Source organism: Elaeis guineensis, chromosome 16, assembly GCF_000442705.2.
Source record: "Elaeis guineensis isolate ETL-2024a chromosome 16, EG11, whole genome shotgun sequence".
NCBI classification, from domain to species: domain Eukaryota; kingdom Viridiplantae; phylum Streptophyta; class Magnoliopsida; order Arecales; family Arecaceae; genus Elaeis; species Elaeis guineensis.
Genome location: NC_026008.2, coordinates 40474061 through 40500679, shown reverse-complemented (window position 1 = coordinate 40500679; position 26619 = coordinate 40474061). Strand labels below are relative to the sequence as shown.

The following is a 26619-nucleotide window of genomic DNA, read 5'->3' as shown; positions in this document are numbered from 1 at the left end:
GAGAGGATGTTTGGGAATATACTGTAATATGTCACATCACTATTGTTTCTGGGATGGTTTAAAAAATATCATCCACAAATTCTTGTCATCTTAGTGAAGAAGAATGAATTATGTTGCTCCCTAGCGTAGAGCTTTTGTACAACACAACATGACGTGAACTAGATCCAGTAGTTGCACTCTTTTGCTTAGCAATTAAAAATTGCAGGTTCAAAGCTTGAGGCAATGGAAATCTAAAATAGTATAGTACATGTGAATCTTCATGAGGTTCTCAAAAAAAAATAAAAATAAAAAAAATCAATATATATGTAAAGATTTTTCACATAAACGTCCTCTTAAATATTTATATTTATACAAATATCTTTTTAAAATTAATATTTATATATATATTTTTTTTATAAAATATTATTTTTACATAAATATCGTAGACACATCAATCTTTCTATTATGATAAATTCAAATCATATTTATTTAAATTAAAAATTATTCAAAATTTTGAAATTATCTCTTTATCTTGGTGGTGGTTAATGGTTTAACAGATCTAATCGAAACCTGTCCCATCCCGTCCATTTTTTGCCCATGATTACTTTATGTTTGTGATCTTTGAAACATAGTTATTTTTCTAATCTCCCTCGATAAGAATCCAACCAACAAGAAATGAAATCTATAATCAAAATTTAAAAAACTACTTAGTAGAAATTTTAATTAAAATAGCTTTACTTTGTAGGACAGTCCATAAAAATTTATTCGTTTTGCTAATATCATTAACGGTAAGATGCACTAACTAGTTGCTACAGAAAGATACGCCACACGGTAGATACAGCACCGACGCAACCATACTTGTTGAAGGGTATCTTCGTAATATATCGCACTTTCCGTACCCACGGAGCTAGAATTCGCTTTGGACTCAATGTTCGCCAAAATCCCCCAATGGTTACAGTGGTAATATTCGTAATTTTCTAAAAATGCAAGAGCAGTTAATTATCTCCTGTTCAAATCGACCTACCATCCGAGTTCTGATCTGACCCGAAAACTTAAAGAGAAAGGACCACAACCTCGCCCCAAATCCCCAGCCATCCATCTCCCATCGACCAAATCAAGCCGTCCATTCCCTCCATTCTCTCTATAAATATACAACCCTGCCCTTTTTTTGACCTCAGAAACCGTCTTCCCTTCCTTTCTCCACAGGGACAGGAGACCGAAATATAATTAGGGGAAAACAAAAAAAAGGGTAAACAAGGCGCAACGGAATCCTCGTATCGAGATCCGTCTCACCCTCGACTTCGATCTAGGGTTAGGGTTTGGATCGCTGTCTAGGGTTAGGGTTTCGGCAACGGCTAATCTCTGGATCTAACTGGAAGGTTAGGCTTTCTTTGATACCTGATCTTGATTTGGTTTTGGAGGGGTTAATCGATGAACGATCCGTCGCAGATGATGAACCGGAGTTTCGGGATCTGGCAGCCGCCGCCGCCCCCTGTGGCGGTGGACGAGCCGATGGGGTTCCAGAAACCCCGCCATGTCTTCGCCGGCGCCGGCGCCGGGGGAGCCAAGCCTGGGAGGATGAATTGGAAGGGTAGAAAGGCCGCCGCCGCTGCCGCCCCTAACGGCGGTGGTGGCGCTGGCGGCGGCGGGTCGGGGTACAAGCCTCCAACGCTGAAGGAGCTCCAATTCCAGAACCGCGTCAAGGCCCGGAGGTTCTACCCCAAGAAAAGGTTCGCCCGATTCGCCCCATTTGCTCCCCGGAACACGACGTCGTTCATCATTCGGGCTAAGAAGTCCGGCGGGATCGCGTCGCTGGTGTCGCCGTGCCCGGTAACGCCGGCGATCCTCCCGACGCCCAAGTTCTCGCCCACCCGTGAGGGCCTGGTGGACATGGCCAAGGAGGAATGGGGCGTCGACGGGTACGGTTCCATGAAGGGCCTCATCCGCCTCCGCTCGCCGAGCGGCTACGAGCTCCGGCCTGCCGGAGCCGGCGACGAGGAGGAGGACATCGACGAGGGGTCGAGCGAGAGTGACGTGGAGGAGCACATAGAGGTGGAGCGGCGGCTGGACCATGACCTCAGCCGGTTCGAGATGGTGTACCCCGGCGAGGAGCAGGGTGGGCCGGCGGCGTATCTGCTTGAGAACCGGGTCGATGACCAGGACACCCACATAGCGCAGCTGGAGGAGGAGAATCTGACGCTAAAGGAGAGGCTTTTCTTGGTGGAGAGGGAGATGGCGGATATGAGTAGGAGGCTTCGGCTGCTCGAGACTCGGTGCCGCGACAACAATGAGAACATTGCGAATGAGGAAGCGGCGTCCGCATCGGAGAACATTGCTAACGAGGAGGCGGCGTCGGAGAATGAGGGAGGTGAGGATGTTTGCTCGGAGAAGAGTGTTGGGGACTGCGAAGAGAGCGGCGGCGGTGAGGAAGCCGGCACTCCGATAAGGGAGTGAGGGAGAGGGGATTTGGAAGGGAAAGGCAGGACTGGTTCTTTGTTGTGTAAATATTAGCTTTCATCTCATGGTCAGAAACTAGAAAGTGGTAGCATCCTTCATTTGGATCACATGGAAAGTATGTGAAAACGAAGTATTAACAATGGGCTGTATCTTTTTTGATTGTTTTTATTTTATTTTATTTTAGTTTATTTGGTGGTTTGGTTTTGTTCTCATTCAGTGTTTGTGATAATCTCTGAGGATGCCAAATGGTGGTGAAAACTGTGATAATGTGGACTGATATTGGGAAAGGTAGTATTGGATCCTTCTATAAATTGGGAGTTCTCTTTTTGTTAATATATATGGCGAATATTGACTGTGATATTTAGTGAATAACGAGGTGAAAAGACAAGGATGTAAAGATCTCCTTTTTTTTAGCCTTTTATTGGTAAGTTGCTTGCTTGGATGTGACATAAACATTTGCTGTGATTTGCATCAGGCTTGTTATTGCTCAGGCGATAAGAATGGTGGCAAGGATATAGGACAAATTCAGGTCATGGATGTAGATTTTGTTGGTGATAGAGATCGGAAGTATTTTGCCACAGGCTGTGTTCTATATAGCATGAGCTATGAGGTGCAGTGAGTTTGATATCTAAGCTACATAATTTATTGTTGCTCCTTTTACTATAGAAGCTAAACACATGGTGATTACACATGCATGCGAGGACGCTATATGGCTCAAGAGGATGCTTAAGAGAGTGATATGGGAACAGAAGGGAGGTTTGCATCTATCATAATAGTTAAAAGCGTACTACAGGAGAAATCAAATATTTTAGCTAAGGATGAAGCTTATATATGTGTAATATCACTTTTTCAAGATGTTGTAGAGGTCAAAAAATTCTATGCATACTAATAAAAATGCAGCTAATATACCTACGAAGCACGTCACTAAACAGAAATTCACAAGGAGAAGAGCTGCTTTTTGTACTCAAGCTTACGTAATAATTGGTAAGATTGGGCTGTGGTCTCTTGATATTCTTGGTGTTTTATGTGATTAGGGAGATGTGGAAAGAAGTTTTTGAGTGGAAAATTTTATATCCTTCCCATTCAACTCTATGGGTTTGAATAGGATTGAAAAAATAATTATTCGATCCCATTCATTATCAGTAGGATTAGAGATAGTTTTAGCAAGAAATATATCAAAAAATTAGTATTGGACTAGTAAAAAATCTAAATTTATTGGAAGCTTGGCCTACAATTTGTTCATTTTTTGCCCATAAATTTTGATGTACCATATCATTTTCATTTTTATTTTTTTTTATTTATTATTATTCATGACAACACTACCATGGCCACTGCTTGGATCAATGACCTTCCGGCCACTATCCATGAAATCTCACCACTGCTTGGCAGGGGTGAGAGCTATAGATGTTAACGGTGGCCGGGTTTGATGATGAGCTGATGCTCCTGATTGAACGTTTTCGAGAGAGTAATACATCCAAGGCTTGTATCATTTTTATTAAGTTTGAAACAATTTTAAATTTTGATGAGTAATTTAAATTTTGCCCCCGGTTTGCTTACGTAATGCTGACAACCATGGAGAAATGCCCATCCGGTCCCGTCTACCTAAACTCGAACTCAACCTACGTCGCCACCTGGCGGATTTGGCGAATCGATTCTCTCAAATGAACGGCCAGGATTGCTCGACCCCTTCGTGAGCGAATCTCCATCCCTCGCCGTCCCCCTGGGCCCCTTCAAGCCTGGCGATATGTCAAAAAGGAGAAATTATAGGTTGCATCAGATCCACCAGCTCAGTCGTGGACCAGTCCAACTATGGAGCACCACGCGCAATCACGACGAGAAAAATAGATCGAAAACGAAGCAATACGGGCATTGTTGCTCGTGTTGCTTCATCGTTGGACTGATCTACCGCTGAGCTGGCGAACGTGGTCCAACCAATATTTTTTTCGTACGAAGCGCGTCTTCAACCACCGCCACGCCCTCCCTCCCCAAACTCCCACTACAAAGCCTCCGAATTCATCAATCTATCCCCAACTCATGCTCAGATCCCTCCACCTCCTTGGATTCGGGGTCGTCTCTCCGTTCCTCCTCCAAGGCAAGCCTCGTAGCCTCTTTGCCCTCCCCTTGATCGCCGCCTTCTCCAAATCCGGAGGTCTGTCCTCTCCCCAAGCCGCGTTGCTCCCCGTCTCTGGCTGTCGATCCGGCGGCGGGTATTTCAGGGCATTTCGGATGTCTTCCGGTGCTTCGGAGACGAGCGCCCACGCCGATGTGGCCTCCGGACTGGCGGTGGTGCCGCCTGTGGTGAGTTCTGCGGGTTTGCTCTTGTTATAAAAACATAGAAAGGGTTTGATCTTTGATTTTTTAGTCACGATTTCTTTTTTTATTTTCCCCTTTTACGAATCGAGGTTGGGTTTCAAGAAATTGGGGAGACGGGTCTGGGGCTTTTCTTTTGTGATTTGAAGAGGGATTGGTTGGACTGTGCTCTCTACTTCTTAAGAATTTGGATATATGGATTATTGATCTTTCTTGTGGAAATGAGCGAAAATGGTTCGTCAAGAATTGATGAATAAAATAATTTGATGACTGGATGTTGGCAGTCGCCTGCAAATTTATCTGCTAATCACCCGGATTATGCGGTATTTTGGACGTTGCTGGTTTCTTCTTGGTTTTGTGATTGTTAATTAACCTTCTGTGATGGAGGTTTGCCTAAGTTTTGGATATATTACTATATGAAGGATGGAGGAGTAAAGGAAATAGGTTTTTAGTCGAATTTTGTTTCTACTGTTGTATCGCTGAATTTTGAATTTTAAAGCTTCGAGCTGTGTTGTCTGTATTTTTATTTCTTGTCCAGATTTGTGATCTTGTATTATCAAATAATGTAGGCACATAAGCCCAACATAAGCTTCTGTCAAGCTTGTGGAAACCCAACTAAGGACGTTGTACCAGAGGGGGAAGAAAAGATCAGAGCAGTTTGCACTGTCTGTGGGAGAATCCACTATGAAAACCCAAAAATGGTATGACTGCTTTAAGCTTCTGGTATATGCTGATGCTGTTTCTTATGTCATCCTCAGAAAGGAAAGGTTTTTCTTATACCATGCAGATTTGTCGTATTGTAACTGCTAGCGATACTGTAAGTACTAGTCACATTTGAGTGGCATGGTTGTCATTGGTTCAAGTCATGTTCGAAATATGCAATTTATGAGTTGGCTGGATATTTCTTTTAACAGGTTTTCTTAATTTAATCCACAGCTTCCGATCTGCTGCATTCTTTATTTATTGAGTTTCTGTATAAACTATGATAAGGACCATTATAAGGGACTGTGGTCTATGGCTCTAGTTGTCTAAGACAAATCCAGTATTGAATATTGAACTGGTTCCGAAATAAGACATTGTCTCATTTATTCATATGTACCTTATTTTTTGTTCTGTTGATCTTTAACTAAGGGCCTTTAACTAATCATTTTCACAAAATAATTTCTGTTCTTGCTGACAGAAACTTTATTCATCTTTTCATTTCCACATTTATCTTTTTCCCTTAAAAATTTTCTGACATAACTGACAAAGTTATAAAAATATACTTTAAATAATTTCTCCATATAAGCATTTATTTCTGCAATATTATCTAGTATAATTCGATCATTAATATGTCATCTTTTGAATATTTCATGTTGGGCCTCAAAGATGATATGGTATAGCACTACACAAGAAGCAAGGATAAGTTCAATTGATTCTACCTGTACGGGGAGATTTCTACATTCTGTTGTCTTGGGTGGGAGTAAGGTGGGGTTTGTCAAGCCCCTATTGCATCATCTTTTATATACATATGGCATGTGTCTCATCTTACTTTAGTATAATTACATTTTGAAGAGTCTAAACATAAAATGTCTTGAAACCAACTAGGTATTTTACACAAATTCCCCCATAATTTGTTCACGAAGTGACTAGCCACATGAGAGGCCACCCAGTCTATGGCACCATTTGCCCTTCTAAAGATATGAGTCGCTTCAAAACCCGCCAAGTCCTCTACCATCCTCCAAATATCCATCAGAAGTGGGTGGGCACCTATCGAACGATGATGCCGCCTCACTTAACCCACCACTGTGCTGGAATCTCTCTCCAGAAATATGTGGTTGGTTCAAAGGACTGTTGTAGCATATCTAATACCCACCCATGCTCCTCTCAATTTAGCAACAGGAACCATGATGTTATAAACATGGGAAACACCTTGCTACCACAATGGAAGAGCTCAGGCCTCTAATCATGAATCCAACTCTACTACATCCACCTTTATCTAAGACACTACCATCAAAGTTGATCTTTAGGTAATTAGAGGGGGGGTGGGGGCTCTTAACCGAGGAAAACTGTTTGATGAAGTGCAGAACCTGCTCGAGAGGAGCCTCGGGTTTCCCTAATAACCATAGATTCGACATTGCTCATAGTGCATATGACCTCTGAAGCTTGCATTAGGGCTCTCATGGGAATGAATATGGGCAAATGATTTTTACCTGCAAAGATACAATCATTCTGATTCAACTAGATATGGTAAGCAATGTCAGCTGCCTCAATCACCATCCTTCTAGAGTAATTCCAGTTCATACCACCCTGTAGAAGCTCTAGAAAGGCCTCTAGTAGGGAGGGGGATGTAATAACGGAGGAAGAAATATCTGACAGCAGCCAGACCCTAGTTGCTCTAAGGCACTAAGTAGCGCATGGGGAATGGTGTCGGCCATCTCCGAATAGTTATCACGATATGGCGATAAGTTCAACGCCCTCCTCGCCAAGATGCTTCGACATGGAATCTAGGGTCAAGTCATGTTCCAAAGGAATAAGACAAGTCTAGGATGAACCCCAATTTTCCTTACCCATGCATTGTCCCTTCCATTGCGTTTGGTCTATAGAGCTTATATAGATCTCCTGATTTAACTCTGAGAGATGGAGAGGGACCCTAAGCAAGTTTGTCAGGAGTACCACAAATGGGGATAGCAGTAGACACCACTCTATCAGCAAGGACATCATCAAATAATTGATAGATAGTGAATATGTCCCATATCTTTTGCCCTTACATCATCAGATCACTAACAACTGGATTCTCCAATAATTTGCCATTGAGGGTGGTAGGCATAAGACGTAGAGGAGTATTGAATATCTAAGTATCACTCAGCACCTTTATGGACCTACCATCTCCTACAGTCCATCTAGTATGAGTCAGCATAACTGGAGCATAGGCGCACATGGCTCTCCACATGTGAGAACTATCATGTTTGGCTATTGGTGTGGAGGAAGCTGACCAGGTGCCATACTTCGATCTTATCAATGAGCTCCATATGTTGTTAGGCTCCATCATAAACTTAGGTATATGCTTGGCTACTAAAGCCTAGTTCTTGCACATCAGATGCATAAATGCCCCAAACCCCCTTTTGAATGGCTTGGAAAATCTTCTCCCAAGAGAGCCGATGCACTCTCCTCACATCTCCCGAGGTTCCCCATAAAAAATTCCTAATCATTTGCGCCATCCTAGTGATGACAGATTTGGATAGGCAACTATTAAACATGAGGTACATCTGGTGGCATAGAGTACTGGCCTGATAAATATAATCTTGCACATCATTGAAAATGGTCTTGATTTTTAGCCCTCCAGTCTGTCACAGGCACTATGTTCCAAGGAGCTGCAATCCAACCTAATTAGCCTCCTACTAGGAATAGGGACCCCCAAATACTGCCATGTGCCATTCTGCTCTGAGATGTTCGATGTCTCCTTAATCATATGTTTCATGCAAGGGTTAATTTTGGGGCTGAAATAGATAGTTGATTCTACAAAATACCATCTCAGTTCATTCTATTTCATCACATCTTTCTTCTCTTTTTCCTTTGTTTCAAGAAAGATATTATCCGATTTTTTTTTCTATTGATTCTTTTTTTATCAAGTTGAATGGATCCATAGATCCTGTTCATGGATTAATGAATATATGCAAAGCTCTATTTGCATTTGCCATTCTATGAGTCTCTTCCTTTTTGTATATGGCATCGCCACTCCCTTTGGCATCATCTATTAATTTAAAAGCCATATTTTGGCATACTACGTTCGCATGCAGAATTTCTAACTTTCAGCTCGACAATATGGAAGGGAAGTAGTTTCTTATGATAGACAAAGAAAGGAGTTTACACTGTAAAAGGGCATCGATTCCCATAGGGATTTTGCCTTGTCTGCACATGCACTGCATCAGCATTAGGGAAAAAGAGATTGGTTTTACAGAATGAAAAAGAGCATGCTGTGTTTCTCTAATGGAAGCCTAGTGGTGGTAGAAAATGAACTCGGGTGGGCTCTGCATGTTTCACATATTGTTGTTAAGAAAGAGCTTCTTAATCTCTTATAGAAGTCCATCAATGTAGTTAAAGCCCACGAAGCTATAGGGAGCACTGAGCAATTTTTTTTTTTTTTGGGGGGGGGGGGCACCTATGACAAGAGAAGGATAATCATCAGAAGTTAGTCATTGGAGGGAAGACGAGGCTAGTTCCATGCAACTCCACAGAAGAGTATGCATGCTACAAAATGCAATTGGCTTAAAAATGCTAGCTTGCTATTACTGTAACCTTATTTAAATTAGGTTTGCCTATGGTTGCTCTCCGGCATGCTATGGCAATGTGTTACTCCCCCCTACTTGCTTCTTTCTATTCGACGCTCCACTGGCAACCTCCCCACCCTTGCTTAGCATTCCACTTGTGATCCTAGAAGATTTTGAGAAATGCACCAGACCAAAATAAAAGAAGAGATCCTTTCTTCTTTTTCTTCACATCATCAGCCATATCTTGCAAAGAATGGTTTTTCACGCTTGTATAGCATGTTGAGAAAGATCAACCGACAACATAGATAAAGATTGTACCATTTGGGTACCTTGAAAGGGAGGTTGCTCCTCATGATGCTACGAGCAGCTGTCCAAAATAAAATAACAGGCTCAGGTAGGATAGGATTATGCATTCTGGCCCTTCGGGCATTCAGATTTTTTGGCCGTGTTCCCATAGAATAGGCCCTTATGCGGCCATAATATTTTGTTATGTTCCACCATTGTTAGCTAGAAATCTGATGGTAGAAGGATTATTCCTAGAATGACTATTAATCTATGGTATTTTCACCAAATAGGGGGCAAGAAGACTCTATGAAAAAATGGCGGTTCAATTTGATGTTGTCTAATAATGAGTTACAGCATACGTGTGGATTAAATAAATCAATGGATAGTCTTGATGCTATTGGATAGACCATCGAAGTGAAGTAACTTATTTTAAATGGTACGGAGAAAAACATTCCTAGTTGGAGTGATCTTGGCTCTCCAAGAAGATAAAATTTAAAAAAATAAGATAAGTAGTAGGAATGGATGAACATGTTTCAATAAGAAAAGGAGATTCTTCTTCCCCCATTTTTTTTATTTCTTATAACACAAGAAAAAAATCAGGATATTAGGCTTTTTGAACAAAACATCAATCTAAGCTTGAGTTCATATTGAAGTTTTGAGTCAATTGATAAGTATGTTTATTTATTTTTGGATCTTGGACCAGTAGTTCTAGGGATCGACTTGTCTTCTTAGAGGTCCTCATGAAGGAAACTCTTGTATGTATATTTGCCTCCATTATCTTGGAAGACTCTTTTTGGCATATTAGCTGCCTTCTGCAATGCAGGTTTTTTTTTTTTGGGTTTTCATAAGGGGTTGTACTTGCTCACCCTGATGAATCTGCTCCCTATATTAAGATGGAACACGATTCTTGACCCCTTGTAGAATGAGTCAATATAGATGGTGTTGGGTTACAATTGTGACTTCATGCTTCTAGCGAGAGCCAAGTCTTTTTAAAAAAAAAAAAAGCTTTTTCTCTTTTCACTTTTCCAAAGGTTGGTATTGTTCGCTATTAACTAGATCGATAAAGTAACTGAAGGTGTTGCCATATTCTTTCTATTTCTTGCTCCCAACTTGGAACCGCCGACAACTTCTCTTTCCTCCAACCAAACCTTTTTGCTTCTTATAATACCATTTCCTCTGCTTAATGGATTACCATTTGCCCCAATAGGGAATTGCTTTTCATCTCAAAACACAGTATAGGTGTATGATGGATCTTCTCTATCTATTTTATACATTGTTATTGGTCATCGATACTAGAAAATTATCTCATTTGTTCAAACTTATTATTTGAATGGGTTGCACATACACCCTAACACATGTTCCTTGATCTCTATTAATAAAGTTGAGAATCCAATTTAGATTATGACCTGGATCAAATCAATTCTTTTTTGATTTCCTATACATGCGATTCCTTTAAAACTTAGGATATTCTTCTATTTTTTGTACATAGTTCTTGAAACAATTCTGTATTTTTCATCTTTCTCTACCCTCAAAATAATTTTTTGGTTGTGCAAACAAAAAAGGAATAATGACTTTGGGATGTGCCAAGTCTGAAACCAGGTGGATTTATTTTTTTGTCCCATATTTTTCTATTTTCTCTTTCTATTCATATTTTCAATATGAACCTAAATCTTAGATTGATTTTAAAATAATTTAGATGTTTCCTTTAATGCAATTGTTACATGGCAAATGAGTTTTTCTATTGGAAAACTATGCCCTCAAGCCTGACATCTTAACCTTTTCACAGTAGCACTCCTATTGACTTTGGCGTTACTAATAAATGAATCAACTTCATTCAAACTCATATTATGATTAACATTTATTGCTGCAAAATAAACCAACTGTAAAATTGGATAAGACATTTGATAAGGCATGAGTTCTAGTATTATGAGTGTTTCCTTATTGGAATTTTTACGAACCTGATCCATTATTTTTTGCACTTTTAAAACAGATATGCATATATGTTAAGCTAAAAATTTTGTTTCTCTATTTTCTTTTCTATTTGAATTCCTGTTCTTTATCATAAGGTCATCTTTCACAATGAATGATAAATACTTTTTTTTTATTTTTGATTCTTTTATTTTATATTTTATTTTACTTTCTAATTTATATTAATATTTAATATTAAAAAATATTATTAAAATTTAAATAATTAATTTGAGATTTATTGTCAATTCTTGCATGTTTCATGAATGTCAGAGGAAGTACATGGAGTATTAGAATAGATAGATCCATTATTTAAGCCATCTTGGATAATGAATCAACGATTCAAAGTGCTTTTAGTGGGTCTTCTTGATGAACTAGCATTTATATATAGATATGGAACGATTTGGTTGGAAAGTAATAAGCCTTGCTGACATCTCTTCATCTGCAAAGAATTTTCGACATGAAAACACAGTGACAAAGGGCTGATGTTTGAATTGGAAAAAGAATGTATCCACGGGGTCCCAATGTACTGGCTTATTTGAAAAATGCCTTGTCTTTTGAAAGCTCTATCTCATGTCTGGTACTACATCGTTCTAGTCTACAAGAACCCCAAATTGGCAAGTGTCAATGGAAGAACCTTATGGTTAAGCACTAAAAGAAAAGATTTTCTTTAAAGTATACATCTAAATATCTAATCTTGTATGTCAGATTTGTAGATATTAGATGCATGTAAAATCTATATGCCTTCATTCTGAACATCAGCTAAGATGCCGCCATTAATGCATACATCCAGAACAGTGTAATGATTAAATGGCTGGATCTTACCTAACAGTTTTCATCTCTGTTTACATGAGCTTGTTATAGCAATATGACTTGCTTCCCACACATGATAGTGAAACCCATATTTTGTCTATTTTTATACTACATAATTTGAATTATTGGGCAAGAGATTTAGGGCTCCATATCCGAGCTGGTTCAAGGCACATGGTTCAACATTGTTACCAATTCAGTAAGCTTAGAAACTAGGATCAAGTCAATGTGATCATCCAACCTAGATGCCTTGTTATGATAAGGTAGGATTTTTAGTAATCATTATGATCATCAAGCCTTCTCATCAATTTGGGTTACAGTTAGAATTAATATTAATCATCATCAAAAGTCATCATTTTTCGTGTATTTTTATGTTCACTCTGGGCCTTTGCGGATCAATGTTGCAGGTTGTTGGTTGCTTAGTGGAGCATAATGACAAGATTTTGCTATGCAAACGCAAAATTGAGCCATCTTATGGACTCTGGTGCTTATCCTATTCTTTTCACCTCTGGTTGTTTGAATACTTGGTTTATTTTTCTCTTGTTTTGTTTTTGATCATGATGATAAAATCTAATGAGCCAAGTGGTTGTTTTTGCATGACCTTGGTTCTCTTTATGTGGTTATAAGTTGCGCTTGTTGGTTTCAACTGAACTTACTTCCCCTGCTTGAATTCATGTGCATTTATTCTTTAAACTAGTAAAGATATAAAACAGTAGATTATTAAAATTAAAAAATTGGGAGGATGCATGTGTACATGAATATAAATGTCCTGATTGTTGTTCTTGTTATAAATAAGTTAGCAAGTCTGGTATATTATGATAAGAAGTTTGGTAATGTTGTAATAGTACATGGACTAGATGCAGTGCAGAAATATTGTTGGAACACGATTATTTATTATATTAATAGAAGATAATATGTCAAGCATCACAAATATCAGGGTTTAGTGATCTGGTCGGTCCTGGTCCATGCTGCCAGTAGTGTATTGATCCAGAGAGAGTGGGTCATGGGAAGCATTCAAAACTCTCTCCAAACTGGATTGCCCTCGTCTATCCCAGCTAGGACAGACTGGGATGGTTGCTTCATGAAACTTGAGATGGCCTATCTTCTCGGACACTAAGTTATTCTTTTAGTGATTTTTCTCTATATTCTTGTTGTTAATGGTCATTCCTCTGTATGTACCATCCTGGTACTGTACTGACCAGTGCTAGACTGGGACATGCCTCAATCACAATATAGAACAACATAGTCCCCGTTTGCCAGAGTTATTGGGTTTGAAGATGCATAATCAATGCTGCAACTTTATATACCATTTATGATATGTGATTCATTTGCTTAGGAAACAACTTTTCCTAGGGTAAAGAAATCCTGCCCCTATGATTCTTTGCAGTATTCTGACATGTTCTGCTGCAAATTAAACCCGGACATGGTGCCAGAAATCTTTCTTATCGAGTTCGTGCAGTGTCTTTGTATTTCTTCTTAGGGTGCTGCTTCCTGCTGCTTAAGGTAATGAAACCTGATTAGGTGATTATGTACAAGCCAAACTGACAGCCATTAACCGTTGATACTTCCGAATATACTTAGGGAGACTTCCTCATACATAGGAAGTCTATCAATTGAAAATTATTCCTATTGGGGAATGTAAATGTAAAAGCAAGAATTTGTGGTTGCTAGAATAAATGCTAATGCAGGATACGTCTATAGCCCACATACTACTGGAGATTAGCATGGCCAAAACTTTTATAATTGTACGTATAGTTTAGAGTTTATTTGAACTTCGACGATGGTAAGTGGGCTGAGACAAAGTGTGTCCCTTCATGCACCAACCAAACATGTTGAATACCTTGCTGGTCTCTGCATAACAATGCGATCAAGAGAGTTGTTCATCAATAGAATGAGCGAGTCAATATATTCAGTAGAAAGCTTCGATGTTATCACCTTGATGCTATATTTCCGAGCTAGTTATCCATTGTATTCATCCACAAGCTAGGAAGGGTGTTGAGACAATGATTTATATTGAATAGCTGTTAGCTCGGTCAGAATGGTAGTTAAACCATTTTGTAATTCAGGAATTTGAGTTTTTTTATTGCTCTGTTTATTTACTTGTGACCTAAGGGAGTCTTTTCTGTTTCATGACCAACATGAGCAAATTCTTAAAACAAAGTACATAGATAATTGTATCATGTATTTTTTTTTCTTTGGTAGTATATCATGTAGTTTTATTTAGTAATATCTCTTGCTTTCATCTTTCTTTCCCTTTTATGTTCTCTTTTAATTTAATAAAAATGAAGTTAGTACAAAAAAAAAATAAAAAATGAGGGCAGCTTTTTGAGCTAGACCTGTTCGTAAAGGAGACATAACAGAATGTATTTTGGGGGGTTCATCTTCTTATACTAAGTTAGCTCACCTTATCAGAGAGGCAATCAAGTGTACAACAGTTGACTATTGTGGAACGGTGAGTAAATAAGATAGAGCCTATATGCATAGAGGTATTTATTGAATGAGGCACTGATCCTCACATGATTTGGTGCCCGTGCTTATAAAGTTATATTTAAAATGATAAGATTGGACTGGTGTCTCCTTTTTATGATGAATGATGACTTTAGAATTGATGACTTGAAGGGTGGAGTTGACTAGAGATAGAAAGGTGATCCTTCTATGAAGCCCTTTCACTTTTTTTCTTTTCTTTTTGGAAAAAAAAAATTGTGGGGGTTTACGATCCTTGATGAAATGCATATCCAGCCATTGAGACATTTTTTCTATTGTGAATACAACTGACGAGGAGGGTGATTTTGGTGTTGGGGCTCACTTGCAGCTCGATAGATGCTATCTTGCTTGAAATGATTTGTAATTTAATGAAGCAAGATTGAATTACATGTTGAAGGTAGCTTTTGAAGGGAATGTTATATGTTCCACGGAGGGTGTCCTATGTTATTTTGCTTCTTAAGTCAACTTGTATGAATCGTTACCACATGCTGGCAATTGGGTTGCCTGATAATTAGAATATTATGAAAGAAGGTTGAGAAAACCTGTTTACTTCAGTCTAGATTACTCTTATGGTTGTTCCATTTCTTACATTATTGCCTCCACTTCAAGTGGGCTTGTTCTTTCCTGGGCATCTAACAGCACCAAGTGCCCTGATTACTACATATGCTTTGAGAAAACAACTTGGATGTTTGATAGACTTGGATCCATGGTGGAAGCTTTGGGAACACGCATTTCAAAATCAGATGTGCAGGTGAATGCACTTTTTGCCTGAATTGTACTTGTAAGGAGTTTGTAGAGCTACACATAAATGATCTATCTATTTTGTTTGAACTCTTCCTTGTATCCACAGCCAAAAGTACCAAGTGTAGCTACTGTTCGGATAAACAATGCAATTTCTGAGTGCAGATTTGATAAAAAGATGTAGTCCACATCTCTATCAATATTTTTTAGCAGTAACTTTTGCAAGCATGGGGAAACTAGTTATTGTCAATATGTTATTCTATGCATGGAATGCCATCAATTGAAGTCAATGTCTTTCAATCTATTCAAAGTTCCAGCAGGTTTTTTTATTTTTTTCCCAGTCCGTGAAGTATGACTGATGTATGATTTGGAAGTTGTGTACATGGCTGAATGTGCTTATCTGTGTAATGAGGGCCCTTTAGCAACACTTGTTCCACAATCTTTTAATCTTTTAACAATTCAGCTATTTGATTAGAACAGTGCCATAATTTTGTACTTTATGCATATAATTAACTTATTCTTAAAGTCAACAAACTGTTGATGATAACCAAGTTTCTGTTGCTAGCACTGCATGTTCGTTTTAGTTGCTGATATTTGTTTCTGCATCATGACAATGCCTATCTATCTGGTCACTTTAGAGTTGTTGATATTCATCTTCGGCTGGTATATGTCACATGTCTGCAGGACTCTCCCTGCTGGTTATTTGGAAATTGGGGAGTCAGCTGCAGAAGGGGCAGTCAGGGAAACCTTAGAAGAAGCATGTGCTGAAGTGGAAATAGTTTCGCCATTTGCTCAGTTAGATATTCCTTGCATTGGCCAAGTGAGATAACATAATTTTATTGGAAACTGATTTTGGATGTTTATAGTCGCCATGGGCTTTGACATGAAGCTGCTGATGTGTTTTCACTCTCATATGCAGTACAGAGTTACATCATATTCCGAGCAAGACTAAAGACACCCTATTTTTCACCAGGCCCTGAGTCACTGGAATGTGCACTTTTTGCCTTGGATGATATACCATTTGATTCCCTAGCATTTTCATCAATCATTGTGACCTTAAAGATGGTTATCCCCTTCTCTTTCTTGACTATGCATCCTTTTTTTTTTTTTTTTGTTCTTTTCTTTTATTAGTCTATTTATGCTTATGGTAGAAATGTAGGGTTGGTTCAATTTCTATAATTTTTATCCTGTATTTAGTTGCAAGCCTTTAGTTGGGATGATATTGCCAACAGTGGTGATTTTTTTATTTGGCCAATAAGCATTGTCCGATGATATTTTGGAGCACTTTATTGTTGTGTTCTGTGGTTGCAGTATATTGAAGACAAAAATGCTGGAAACCTCAAATTTCATTATTGCACCATAAATAAAAGGTAAACCTTGATTCTTACATCACTTGCTTTTTTTTTCTTTTTAGCTTAGTTTCATACGATAGAAGTCCAATTGACTATAAACAACCACAAGGATTGGGTAGTCACAAACTCAAATCTGAACCTGTGCCCACCGACGTACTGGCACACCAACACTCAAGAAAATTCTGCTAAATAAGTTAGGAAGAAGGATATTTTTGAGGGCAGAGTTGATAGAAATACAGACTGAACTGATTGTGACCTCTGCAAAAAGAGCTTTGTGGCTTGCATCATGTTAGGAGGGATTTTATCTTGCAACTCTTTCCTTTTCAGATCCTGTCATGTATTTATAGTATCATTGAATCTCTCTGCATACACGAGTGCTTTTATTAATTTTTAATAAATAAATGGTTATTTAGTTGTAGATGACACTTGGTTCTTGCGGCAATTCAAGATATGTATGAATTTCAATTGTTTGATGCTTTGCGAAAAAGTGAGGAAACAAATTAGAGATGCAATCTCAACACTGTTCATACTTTCTTTCTATCCTTGTATTCAGTCAGTTTCTTTGCTTGACAGACCAGGCGCTAGCCCATCTGATCCCCATGGTTTTGATTTGGATTACCATTTGCATTGATGAAGATAGTGCATTTGTTGTGTTCTGGAACATACAGTCATCAAGATAATGTTGAAAGATTGGTGCTGGTAATTTGCTCAGCAGAAGATATCATTGTTGCTTCTCAGTCAATTTGGATTGTTGGGCTGAGGCTTCTGTCATCCTGGCCATCTGAATTATGCCAAATTCTTCCAATTAAAATGAAAGCATTTTTTTTGGCATTAGATCAGGTCTTAGTGTGAAATGTTTTTCATGTGCGTTGGAGGTTGGTACTTTCTCTTGTTCAAAACATTTAAATAATATGGCATCATTATTTTTTGTTTATAAATCTTTATCATTAAATATGCAAAAGATGTCAAATTAATTCGTTGTGGGAATTATTGTTAAAGATGTTGCTGGAATTAATCTCAGATGTTTCTGTTACAATCCCAGGCTTAGTTGTGATGCTCACATCACCCTTCAACATTGAAAAGAAGTGAAAAGGAGGCAGTAAGGTTCCATACCTCAGAGCATACCTTGAGAATTTTTTCTTGAAACAAAGAATTTGATCACTGAAACAAGTATCTTTATTTTTTTGGTACAGGAAACAATTATCTTTATTGAAGACAGATTTGGCCTATCTAGATGACAAATATCTTTCCCAAACTTAGCGCACATCCACATCAACATTTTTATTTCTGTTACATATAATTTGTTTTCTTGGACCCTCTTCATTGCCTAATATCTTTCTCCTGCAAGTAACCAAGGCATGCATTGAGTACCTCTCCATATGTGATGTGAAAGTCTTGGAGTCTAGCACCCTAGGTTGGATCCTGAGGCCTCATGTCCAAGGCCTTTAAATAATAATACAATCTTATGGGCCCTCTGCAACTTAAATGTCAAACTTGGAGCATTATTTCTTAACAAAAAATCTGGTGTTTTGGCGTTTCTTTTCTAAATGGGCACTGTTTTATGGACTCACAAAACCCACCACAAATCTTTGCCCAGATTCATATGGCCCGCTGGAGAAATCACGATCATCCATACTTCCTAGCATGTGCATCACCTGTACCTCCATTCCATACACTAGTAATATATTGAGGCACTTTTCAACTCCATGTTATAAGCGACAGTTAACAAAATCAATCACTTCATGATATCTCATACAAGATTTCTCCACCGATCTTCTTGACTGTTGGCTCATCTTCGTCAATATTATTGCTGAAATTACATTCCATATACTCTGTGTTCATTCTAGTTCTTCGTCAAATCCAATTTTGCATGCAGTCATCTCTTCTCATCAACCAACGTTAAATGATATTCACGTAACATACAATATGGTATCTCCTAATGAATATTTGCAGTAAGGTGATCTATATGAGTATTGAAAGATATGGCCCTAGGGTCAACCCTTGATGTAAGCCCACCTTGACTAAAAAAACAATTTGCTGCCGCAAGCCGACAACTATTCCTGGCGCCTGTCACTATTCTAGCATATAAGTCCTCAATAATTTCAATATACCACTCTTCTGTGCACCTTTTCCTCTTGAATCCCACCAATTTTTGTCTTGGTACACCATCATAAGCTTTTTCCAAGTTGATAAAAACTTGTGAACTCTCTCTTATCTTATTCATTTTTTTTATCAGCTGCCTAATAAGCTAGGTCCAATACTGACTCTTCCACCATAAAAGAAAACAAATGCAAGTTAACAGAGAAAGATGTCTTTTTCTTAATATTTACTCTATTATCGTTTCATGCAAGTTCATAGAGTGCTCATGAACTTTATTCCAGAATTGTTAGAACAAATTTGTGCATCTTTATTCTTGCAAATGGTTATCAAAGTACATTTCTTTCCACCATCTAGCATATTGTTAGTTTGGAAATCTTTAAATAAGCTAGTAAGTCAATCCAATATCTGCTGTGGTTAAATTGGTATATTATCCAGCTCTAATCCCTCAAGCTTTTGCATCCTTTACGAAGCTATCTATGCTTAATTCTTTTTTCAAACAGGGAGAGAATTGGCAATTCTCCAATTACATATCTTCTATGCAAATTTCCCTAATAGACTTTATTATCAAAATCCACTATAGATAAGTACAGGAATATTGGAGGAAAAAAACTGCATGTATGTGGGTCAAAGATTTGTATGGAGAATGGGCTTAACAGTAATGGTTCTATAACAATTTGCATACCACATCCTGAATTCAGGAAGCTTCAAGGAGGCTTGACGTGAAAATTTAACATTTGGGAATCTATAGCCTCAATCTCCTTGAAACATCTTATTTAGAAGAAAACAAGAGAACTCCAATTTAAAATTAGATATCCAATTTAAAATTATGAACTTCAGCAATTTGGTAAATTCAAGGCGTGTCTCAGTATAACAGGGTATTCACTTTATCAGCTTTGACAGAACTAAGCTTGGAGTGATATCATCCAATAAGCACAAAACAAAAGGATTTCTAGAAACATATCCATTCCTTGTCTCCTTAAGAGATTAAGAATGTAACAAGATATTATGTTACCAGGCCTCCAGTTTACCTGAAAAGCATCCACATGTAAATGCATTGGGCTACAGAAAGATGCTCTTAGACACTTGTAAATGCACCAACACCCAATACTCATAGCCAAGTCCATAGGATAAAAGGTAATGGCTTTCTAAATTTCTAGATTAAAAATTATAGTATACTTGCCTACCACTTTAGGTTTCAACATAGCTGTCATACGGACAAGTCTGGCACACAACAAACATGGAAATATCACTCATCTCATATCCACGTAGTTCAATAGAACTTGAATCATATCATAGCGAATTAAAGTTTCAAACTTTCAATGCATTCAGCATCTGTTCATAAGTCTCAAACTGTAGTATATCGCCTAAGTAAACATAATTGTGTGCATGTGTTTAGAATAGTATATGCAACTGGTAATAGCTCATAGTAATATCAAGTAAGGTTGCTAGAAAATTCTCTTTGTAAGCAGAAGAAGTGATCCTCAGAAATCTATGCAACTGAAGTGAAATAAACCATTACATATGTAATATTACAACTAAGTTATTAAGCAAGATCATATAAAAACAACAATGTGATAGCTTGCAAATAATACCTTGAGTACCATTCCTGAACCAAACCATACATCACCAGAAACCTGCAAGCTGTCATGCTCAACTATGCTGGGAATAGACTTGAAGCGGCCAGTTGCCCACCTGCAAGTATTGAAACGTTTGTTATTAACTGTTTATTTATCACTTAATTAACGCCATTCTCATATATGAATTCACCTTTTTGAATTCAGGCCCTAGTGCAATAGAGGGATTTGCCGGGTTTATTCTAGCCCCGTTACGAATTACAAAGCCATGAACCAAGGTATAAAGATCCAACTGCAAAACAATAACCACATAAGCTTAGTGCATTGTCAACATCCAAATGCTCATCATGATCATAGGACTTCATATAAACCTGCACTAGCAGCAAATCTGATGTTGCCTTCACTGGGAAAAACCGAGATTGGGGAACATTAATTCCAATGGCATGATCAAAAAACTGGTTGAAGAAAAAGGAACAAGGTGTTCAAAAGACAAGAATATCATAACACATAAAATACTAAAATATATTTGTACATGATCATTACTCAAATTGCTGCACCAGCTGCTGTTTCCGGTTGAAGAACTTTCACGCCATCCACTTCCTGGAAATAATAACTTCATTGGCATTATTGTACTTCATACATGATGTTCCAGAAAAATCATATAAATAAACAATGGGTGGGAACACTGGGCAGAATAAAGAAGGGCAACTACCTTAGGGTTTTGGAATTATCTCCATTTTACATGCATCAGCTTCAACAAGCCGCTTAATAGCCTTCAAGTTCAGCCATCTGACAATGTACCATCATTAGAAACAAATTTTACCATTCATTAAGATAATATATGACTTTCACCTATGGGTTATTGGTATTGAAAATCTTGAGTTTCTCAAATGATTTGAATTCGTTTGCCTGAATCAAAAGGGGAAAAAAAAAGCATGTAACAGTCATCTCTTGTACACAATAAAATTTTTACGCACCCCGTGGAGGGAAAACAATCTTTCTGCCTTAAATCAGTATTGAAATAATTGAAAAGTCAACATCTCATATCAAAGCTTACATGTGCATCAGGAACCTGTGCAATCTCCAGAAGCTGCAAATCATGATGGACTGAAAAAGGTTAGAAATGCTGAACAGGAGAAAAATAGCAAAAGAAGTTATATTCATATAGAAGGTACTAAACTAAAAGGTTACACTCAATTTAACATATAAGAAAAATTTATATGCATGACAAAGACGAACTGGAGTAATTAGCCAAATAGAAAGAGTAAGAGATTGACATTGGTTTTCTAATTGATTTAAAGATATATCATTTCATACATGATACTCTGTGGCATTGACTTTTTTAAGGATATGCATGAAAATATGACAAGGATGTTATGTAAGTTATCTAATATTAGTGATGTTATGGACCAAGTGGGTTGATTTGTAGAAAACTTTGAAAATTAGGAGAATACCAAATGAATAGAGAAAATAAATACAAATATTTATATGGACATGGGAGTCATAAAACTGTGGCTCTTCATGCAGGGGTTGCAAACACCAGCTTATAAATAAAGCAGTTGAACAAAACCTAGAAAAATTATGAAGAGTTTTAAAAACTAACAACATTTAGACAAGATGTCAATCAACAACACAAAATACTTAGTTATTTGACTGATGAAGAAATTGCAAATAAGCTATATTTATTGTTCTACGAAAAACAAAATAGAATACCCAGAAAGTTACATAGTACGAGATAAGCTAATAAAATTATAATGAACAAGTGTTAAGAGACTACTGAGTAGTGAATTCGTTATAATTTGAGTTCAAACTATTTGCATGTAGATCTGAGACAACTTAAAACCCTCATTTTCTGGATCTGAGGAGATCCCATGAGATAAGATGACCTGGTTGTAGTTAAATAAACTAAAGTAGGTTTGCCAAGATGAGAATATTTGGTCAATGAAAGGGGTAAGAAGACAGAAAAAAATAGGAAACAACTTTTTAAATTCCTATCGACACCTATTTTCAGGTATAAATCAACATTCAACTAAGCATGCAGCATAATTAAGTAATATCTTCATTTCACACAGTTGAAACTAATGCTGTAAATATGAAGTTTAACTGTTCATGACTCACGTCAAAGAAGTTTTCCCTATACATGGCAGATGTTTTTAGAACCTTGATTGCCAAACATGTTTGATTTTATAACAATATATTGGGCAGTACACAGCCAATGCAGTTGATTGCAACAGGACATAGCAAAAGAATCACTTCATTATTTTATTTTAAACAAATGAACAGGGTTTAATGGTTGCAATGCAATGCTAAGAGTGCATTAACCAACAAAATGCACAGGGAACAGTATGTTGCCCAGCAGTCACGTCCCTTCATCTGACAAACAGAGGTCCTATGCAAGTCTTAGGTGGTGCATCCCCAAGTATCTGAACCTGGGTAAATATAATACTGGGTGGGTCTCTCTCTTTCTCTCTCACACACTCACACACACACACATGCACGCACGCACGTACAAAACAGCTACTAAATCTTGCTCAATATCAGTTCAACTGCAGCAATTGTAAAAGTGCTTCTTATTGTTCACGTCCATGAAGCATAACGTGATCATGAAACTGATAATGAGAACAATATAACAAAGAATGCGTATTATCGAAAAAGTAATTAACACCAGACTTTAACATCAGCTAAAGATTTTGGAGTAACCTGAGCAGAAAACTTTGAGATTTAGGTGGCTTAAGTGATTTTTTTTTACTAAATGAAATATGTGCATACCTTCATACAATATTCATTTTGGTGGTTGATCAGATGGTTTAGGATCTCTATTTTTGGTGGTCAACGTTACATAACTTTTGACTCAAACAAGCTTGTCAAAATAATAATAATAATAATTCAAGCCTGTATCCGCACCCTCCCCTCCAAAAAAAAAAACCCCCAACAACCCCAAAAAAAAAAAAAAGAAAAGAGAAAGAAAAAAAAGGAAGAAAAGAAAAAACAAATTTTAAGCGGGTGAGGACAGAAGGGCCAAACTATAAAAGCGGTAAAAGGATACTTAATATCTCCTATAGCACCCAAGTTGTCCAAGTTTGCAATGAAGATGAACTCCTTAACCTGTAAGAAGTTAGAGAAGGAAAGGCCAAAAGAATGTCATCATGAACAGTAAAGAATTGTTGCGTACAAGTATATAGAACTAATGAAAACTGGAAACCAAGAGCATGTTTGAGATAAGAGCTCATTGCTGCAAACCTGAGAAAGTAATGCATCAACCTTGCCACTGTTCATCAGGGATGGGCACACATCACCATGACCTGGGGGCACCTTCACATTTATACAGAATACATGAGAATTTAGATATGAGTGAACTATCCTATTAGCCTGTTAACCATCAATAAAAAGATAAACAGAGGGTCATTAACCATTATCCAGCAAAAAGAAAATAACAGGAAAAAAACCCTCAATCCCCAAAGATAAAAACTGAATTCAAGATCTCAACGCATAAATAAGCATCAAGAAACATAAAAAATCCTAAGAATTTGATCCAAAAACTAAAGGGATGCTTCAATTGGGGACGACGTACCTCAAATAGCGGGAGTCGAGATTGATGAACTCATATTTCTCGTTTTCACTACCAAGAACAAGAAATTATCAACAACTCATATCAGATCCGAGATCTTTCTGCCCAAAAATGAATTCCAAAACGAAAAACGGACCAAGAACGAGAGAAAAAAATGAAAAAAGAAAAATCCCAAGCCAAGAATCGCTTCACCTGATCTGATCGAGACCAGCAACCGCGGAGCGGAGCTCTGCGAGCTTCTCTTCGGAAGCAACGGCAGCCATTAGCGACCGAGATCAACTCCAGAGAGAGAAAGAGGCGGAGACGAGAAAGGAATGGAGAGGCCTCGAATGAGCAACAGGAGATATGAGAGCAGAGTCAGAGGAGGCGATGGCGTTCGCTCTCCGGGGATGGGAAGCGCCATGTGTAGACGCCGGGGGGCGACGATTTCCGTCAGAGATAACGGAGTCTGGGGGCGGATCTGACGGTCGGTCGGGAAGCAGGGGATGTCGCCGTGGGCGCGCGGAGTTTGGGGACACGTGGCGAGCGACGAGTGGGGTGGCAAGGTGGACGTCCGAAGCGTGACCGTCCGTTCCGTGCGATGGCGGTGTTTCCCGTAACCCTTGGTTTGGAAGAATCCTCTCGGTCACAAAAATATCATATTATCATTTTAAACTGGAAAATTTATAACCACCCCAATAACAGCGTGTTGAGATGGTTAAGCAGCAGTGTATTGAGATAGCTCAAGATATTGATGTTATATTTTTTTTTATTGACTTTATCTACAGTAATATAATAACCTATGTCTAACCAAAATTTTTTTGTTGATTTGTAATCTTCACTGACCTATTAGGAGGTATATAATTAAAGCTTGATGCTCATGACTTCTGAGGTACCTAAGATATATGCTATTAAGATGAATAGGTGGACCCCTATCAATTGGGCCCTTATCCAAGGATGCATAGAATGAGCCTTTGTGAAGAGTAGTTTATTTGGAAAGGACTTTTTTATTTTGATGTTATGTGGCAGGTATGATGTAATTGAATCTATCAAAGCACTATTATATTAAAGTGATTGTAAAATTTTTTAATTCAAAATATTGATACCATAACTTTTCATTGACTTTGTCTATAGCACATATAGTAAACTATACCTGTGTAAGAATTTCTCCTTGGTTCGCAATCTTAGCTGACCTATTGATATATATATATATATATATATATAAAAAAAAAAAAATATATATAATATATAATAATATAATAATATATATATATATATATATATAAAGCTAGATGCTCATGATGCCCAAGGTACCTAAGGTCCATGGTGTTAAGGTGAAATGGGGACCTCCAATCAATTGGACTCTTATACGAGGATGCATCTAATGAGCTTTTGTGCAGTAGTTCATGTAGAAGTGGTGTTTTTGTTTTTGATATTATCTAGCAGGTATGATGCAACGGAACCTATCAAAGTCCTCCTATAGTTAGATCTGGTTGTTAAAAATAAGCCTACAATAATAGCTTTGGAATACATCTTATTTTGAATTAGTTATAATTAATCAAACATTTAAAATCAAGTTACATGAACCAATCATATATGCAACAAAGCAGCTGCAACTAAGTTCTTACAATGTTATAATTCATGCTAGATGTAATTCTAGTTGTATGTAAATGCCCTGAGCTACATCTATGGCTTCATGGTAGCCGACCTATAAAATAAAATAAAAGCAGACAGACTCCCTATTAGAACTTGAGCTAGTTCATTTATAGCTAAGCAATTTTGAGAACTTCCTTTAATTGCCAAAAAGGCTTCACGTAGAAGCCTAGAAACTTCAATATTTGTTGATAAGGTTTGCTGATTTTAATCGAACCTTTTGAATGAGGATGGGCTCTAGCACGACAGTAAAGTTGCTATATTTTAATCAAGATATCATGTATTTAAACTATGGAAACATCTCTATATGCATGGATAAAAAAGATTGCCTATATCCAACCTTTCCTAGAAGCCGCAATAGTGGAATGTTATGTTCTAGGATGACTTTTTCAATCCTAATCTTTCAAATAAATTGATTGTAAGTTATCAAAGAAGTCAAATGGTTTTACTCCTCTTTCCCGATTCCTCAATTAAATCAAGCTGTATAAATGATCAAGATAGACTATTTTAGTAGTATGACGGAGAAGAAAAGAAAACATATCCAACCCTTTAGAGGGAGCTCATTGCACCAAGTCTAAGATTTTACATTCATTACTGGTTGCTGGGAACAATAAAAGAAAGTATATCCACCCTTTTTTATGCGTTGATACAACAATAAAAGAGGAAACAAGAATTTTCTATCAAAAAAAAAAAAAGAAACAAGAACGACCGTTCCATATGATTAAAAATCATTTTGTATTATCTGTATAACTTGATCATTTCTTTAAAATTTTAGTCGACAAACTTCTCTGATTTGTCTTCTCTGGATAACAAGAATTGATCGAAGATTGAACCTTCTTGCTTGTTGACAAGTGCGCCACATATGTATGCCAAGCTTTGACAAATCATGCATTGAAAATGCTCAACACTTGGTTATCAAGAAAAAGCGACACTTCCCGAGAATTTTGTTTTTCTTGCCGTGACGAAAATTTTTCTTGCCTTATCGGTAGCTTCCGATGCAACCAAATTCCTTCTAAAATATCAAATATTGAAGCTGACCCATCGAAAGTAATCCTTCAATTATTTAATTGTGATAGTGCCAGCAGAATGTTGACCCCTCCAATTGATATAAT

General features: G+C 37.7%; 3 protein-coding genes across 13 annotated transcripts; 2 read left to right on the top strand and 1 right to left on the bottom strand.

The window, feature by feature from the left end:
* The first annotated feature begins 1155 nt into the window (after positions 1 to 1155).
* Positions 1156 to 2624, top strand: LOC105058874 (uncharacterized). Of its 2 annotated transcripts, XM_010941933.4 has the most exons (2): positions 1156 to 1358; positions 1429 to 2624. In XM_010941933.4, the coding sequence occupies exon 2, from the start codon at positions 1429 to 1431 to the stop codon at positions 2431 to 2433; it is 1005 nt and encodes a 334-aa protein (XP_010940235.1). In that variant the 5' UTR covers positions 1156 to 1358; the 3' UTR covers positions 2434 to 2624. The 2 variants fall into 2 exon arrangements, with proteins under 2 accessions (XP_010940235.1, XP_010940234.1); XM_010941932.4 differs by having other exon boundaries at positions 1156 to 2624.
* Positions 2625 to 4414: 1790 nt separating this feature from the next.
* On the top strand, positions 4415 to 17571 carry LOC105058872 (nudix hydrolase 23, chloroplastic). 3 transcript variants are annotated; one of them, XM_073249753.1, is made up of 8 exons: positions 4415 to 4734; positions 5316 to 5447; positions 6115 to 6213; positions 12464 to 12540; positions 15966 to 16101; positions 16206 to 16346; positions 16593 to 16651; positions 17212 to 17571. In XM_073249753.1, the coding sequence occupies exons 1-8, from the start codon at positions 4471 to 4473 to the stop codon at positions 17216 to 17218; spliced, it is 915 nt and encodes a 304-aa protein (XP_073105854.1). In that variant the 5' UTR covers positions 4415 to 4470; the 3' UTR covers positions 17219 to 17571. The 3 variants fall into 3 exon arrangements, with proteins under 3 accessions (XP_073105854.1, XP_073105853.1, XP_010940232.1); XM_073249752.1 differs by having other exon boundaries at positions 17207 to 17571; XM_010941930.4 differs by lacking the exon at positions 6115 to 6213 and having other exon boundaries at positions 4417 to 4734; positions 17207 to 17571.
* Positions 16646 to 24894, bottom strand: LOC105058871 (UTP--glucose-1-phosphate uridylyltransferase-like). Of its 8 annotated transcripts, none has more exons than XM_073249755.1 (12): positions 24068 to 24889; positions 23879 to 23926; positions 23548 to 23619; positions 23354 to 23412; positions 21365 to 21397; positions 21160 to 21216; positions 21020 to 21096; positions 20851 to 20907; positions 20679 to 20762; positions 20501 to 20599; positions 20326 to 20425; positions 16646 to 17414 (listed from the first exon to the last, which is right to left on the bottom strand). In XM_073249755.1, exons 3-7 carry the CDS (start codon positions 23581 to 23583, stop codon positions 21021 to 21023), a joined length of 261 nt encoding a protein of 86 aa, XP_073105856.1. In that variant the 5' UTR covers positions 23584 to 23619; positions 23879 to 23926; positions 24068 to 24889; the 3' UTR covers positions 16646 to 17414; positions 20326 to 20425; positions 20501 to 20599; positions 20679 to 20762; positions 20851 to 20907; position 21020. The 8 variants fall into 8 exon arrangements, 3 of the variants coding, with proteins under 3 accessions (XP_073105856.1, XP_073105857.1, XP_073105855.1); XR_012137375.1 differs by lacking the exon at positions 16646 to 17414 and adding an exon at positions 19574 to 19761 and having other exon boundaries at positions 23077 to 23412; positions 24068 to 24862; XM_073249756.1 differs by lacking the exon at positions 16646 to 17414 and adding an exon at positions 19574 to 19761 and having other exon boundaries at positions 20840 to 20907; positions 24068 to 24894.
* Between the last annotated feature and the right edge of the window lie 1725 nt (positions 24895 to 26619).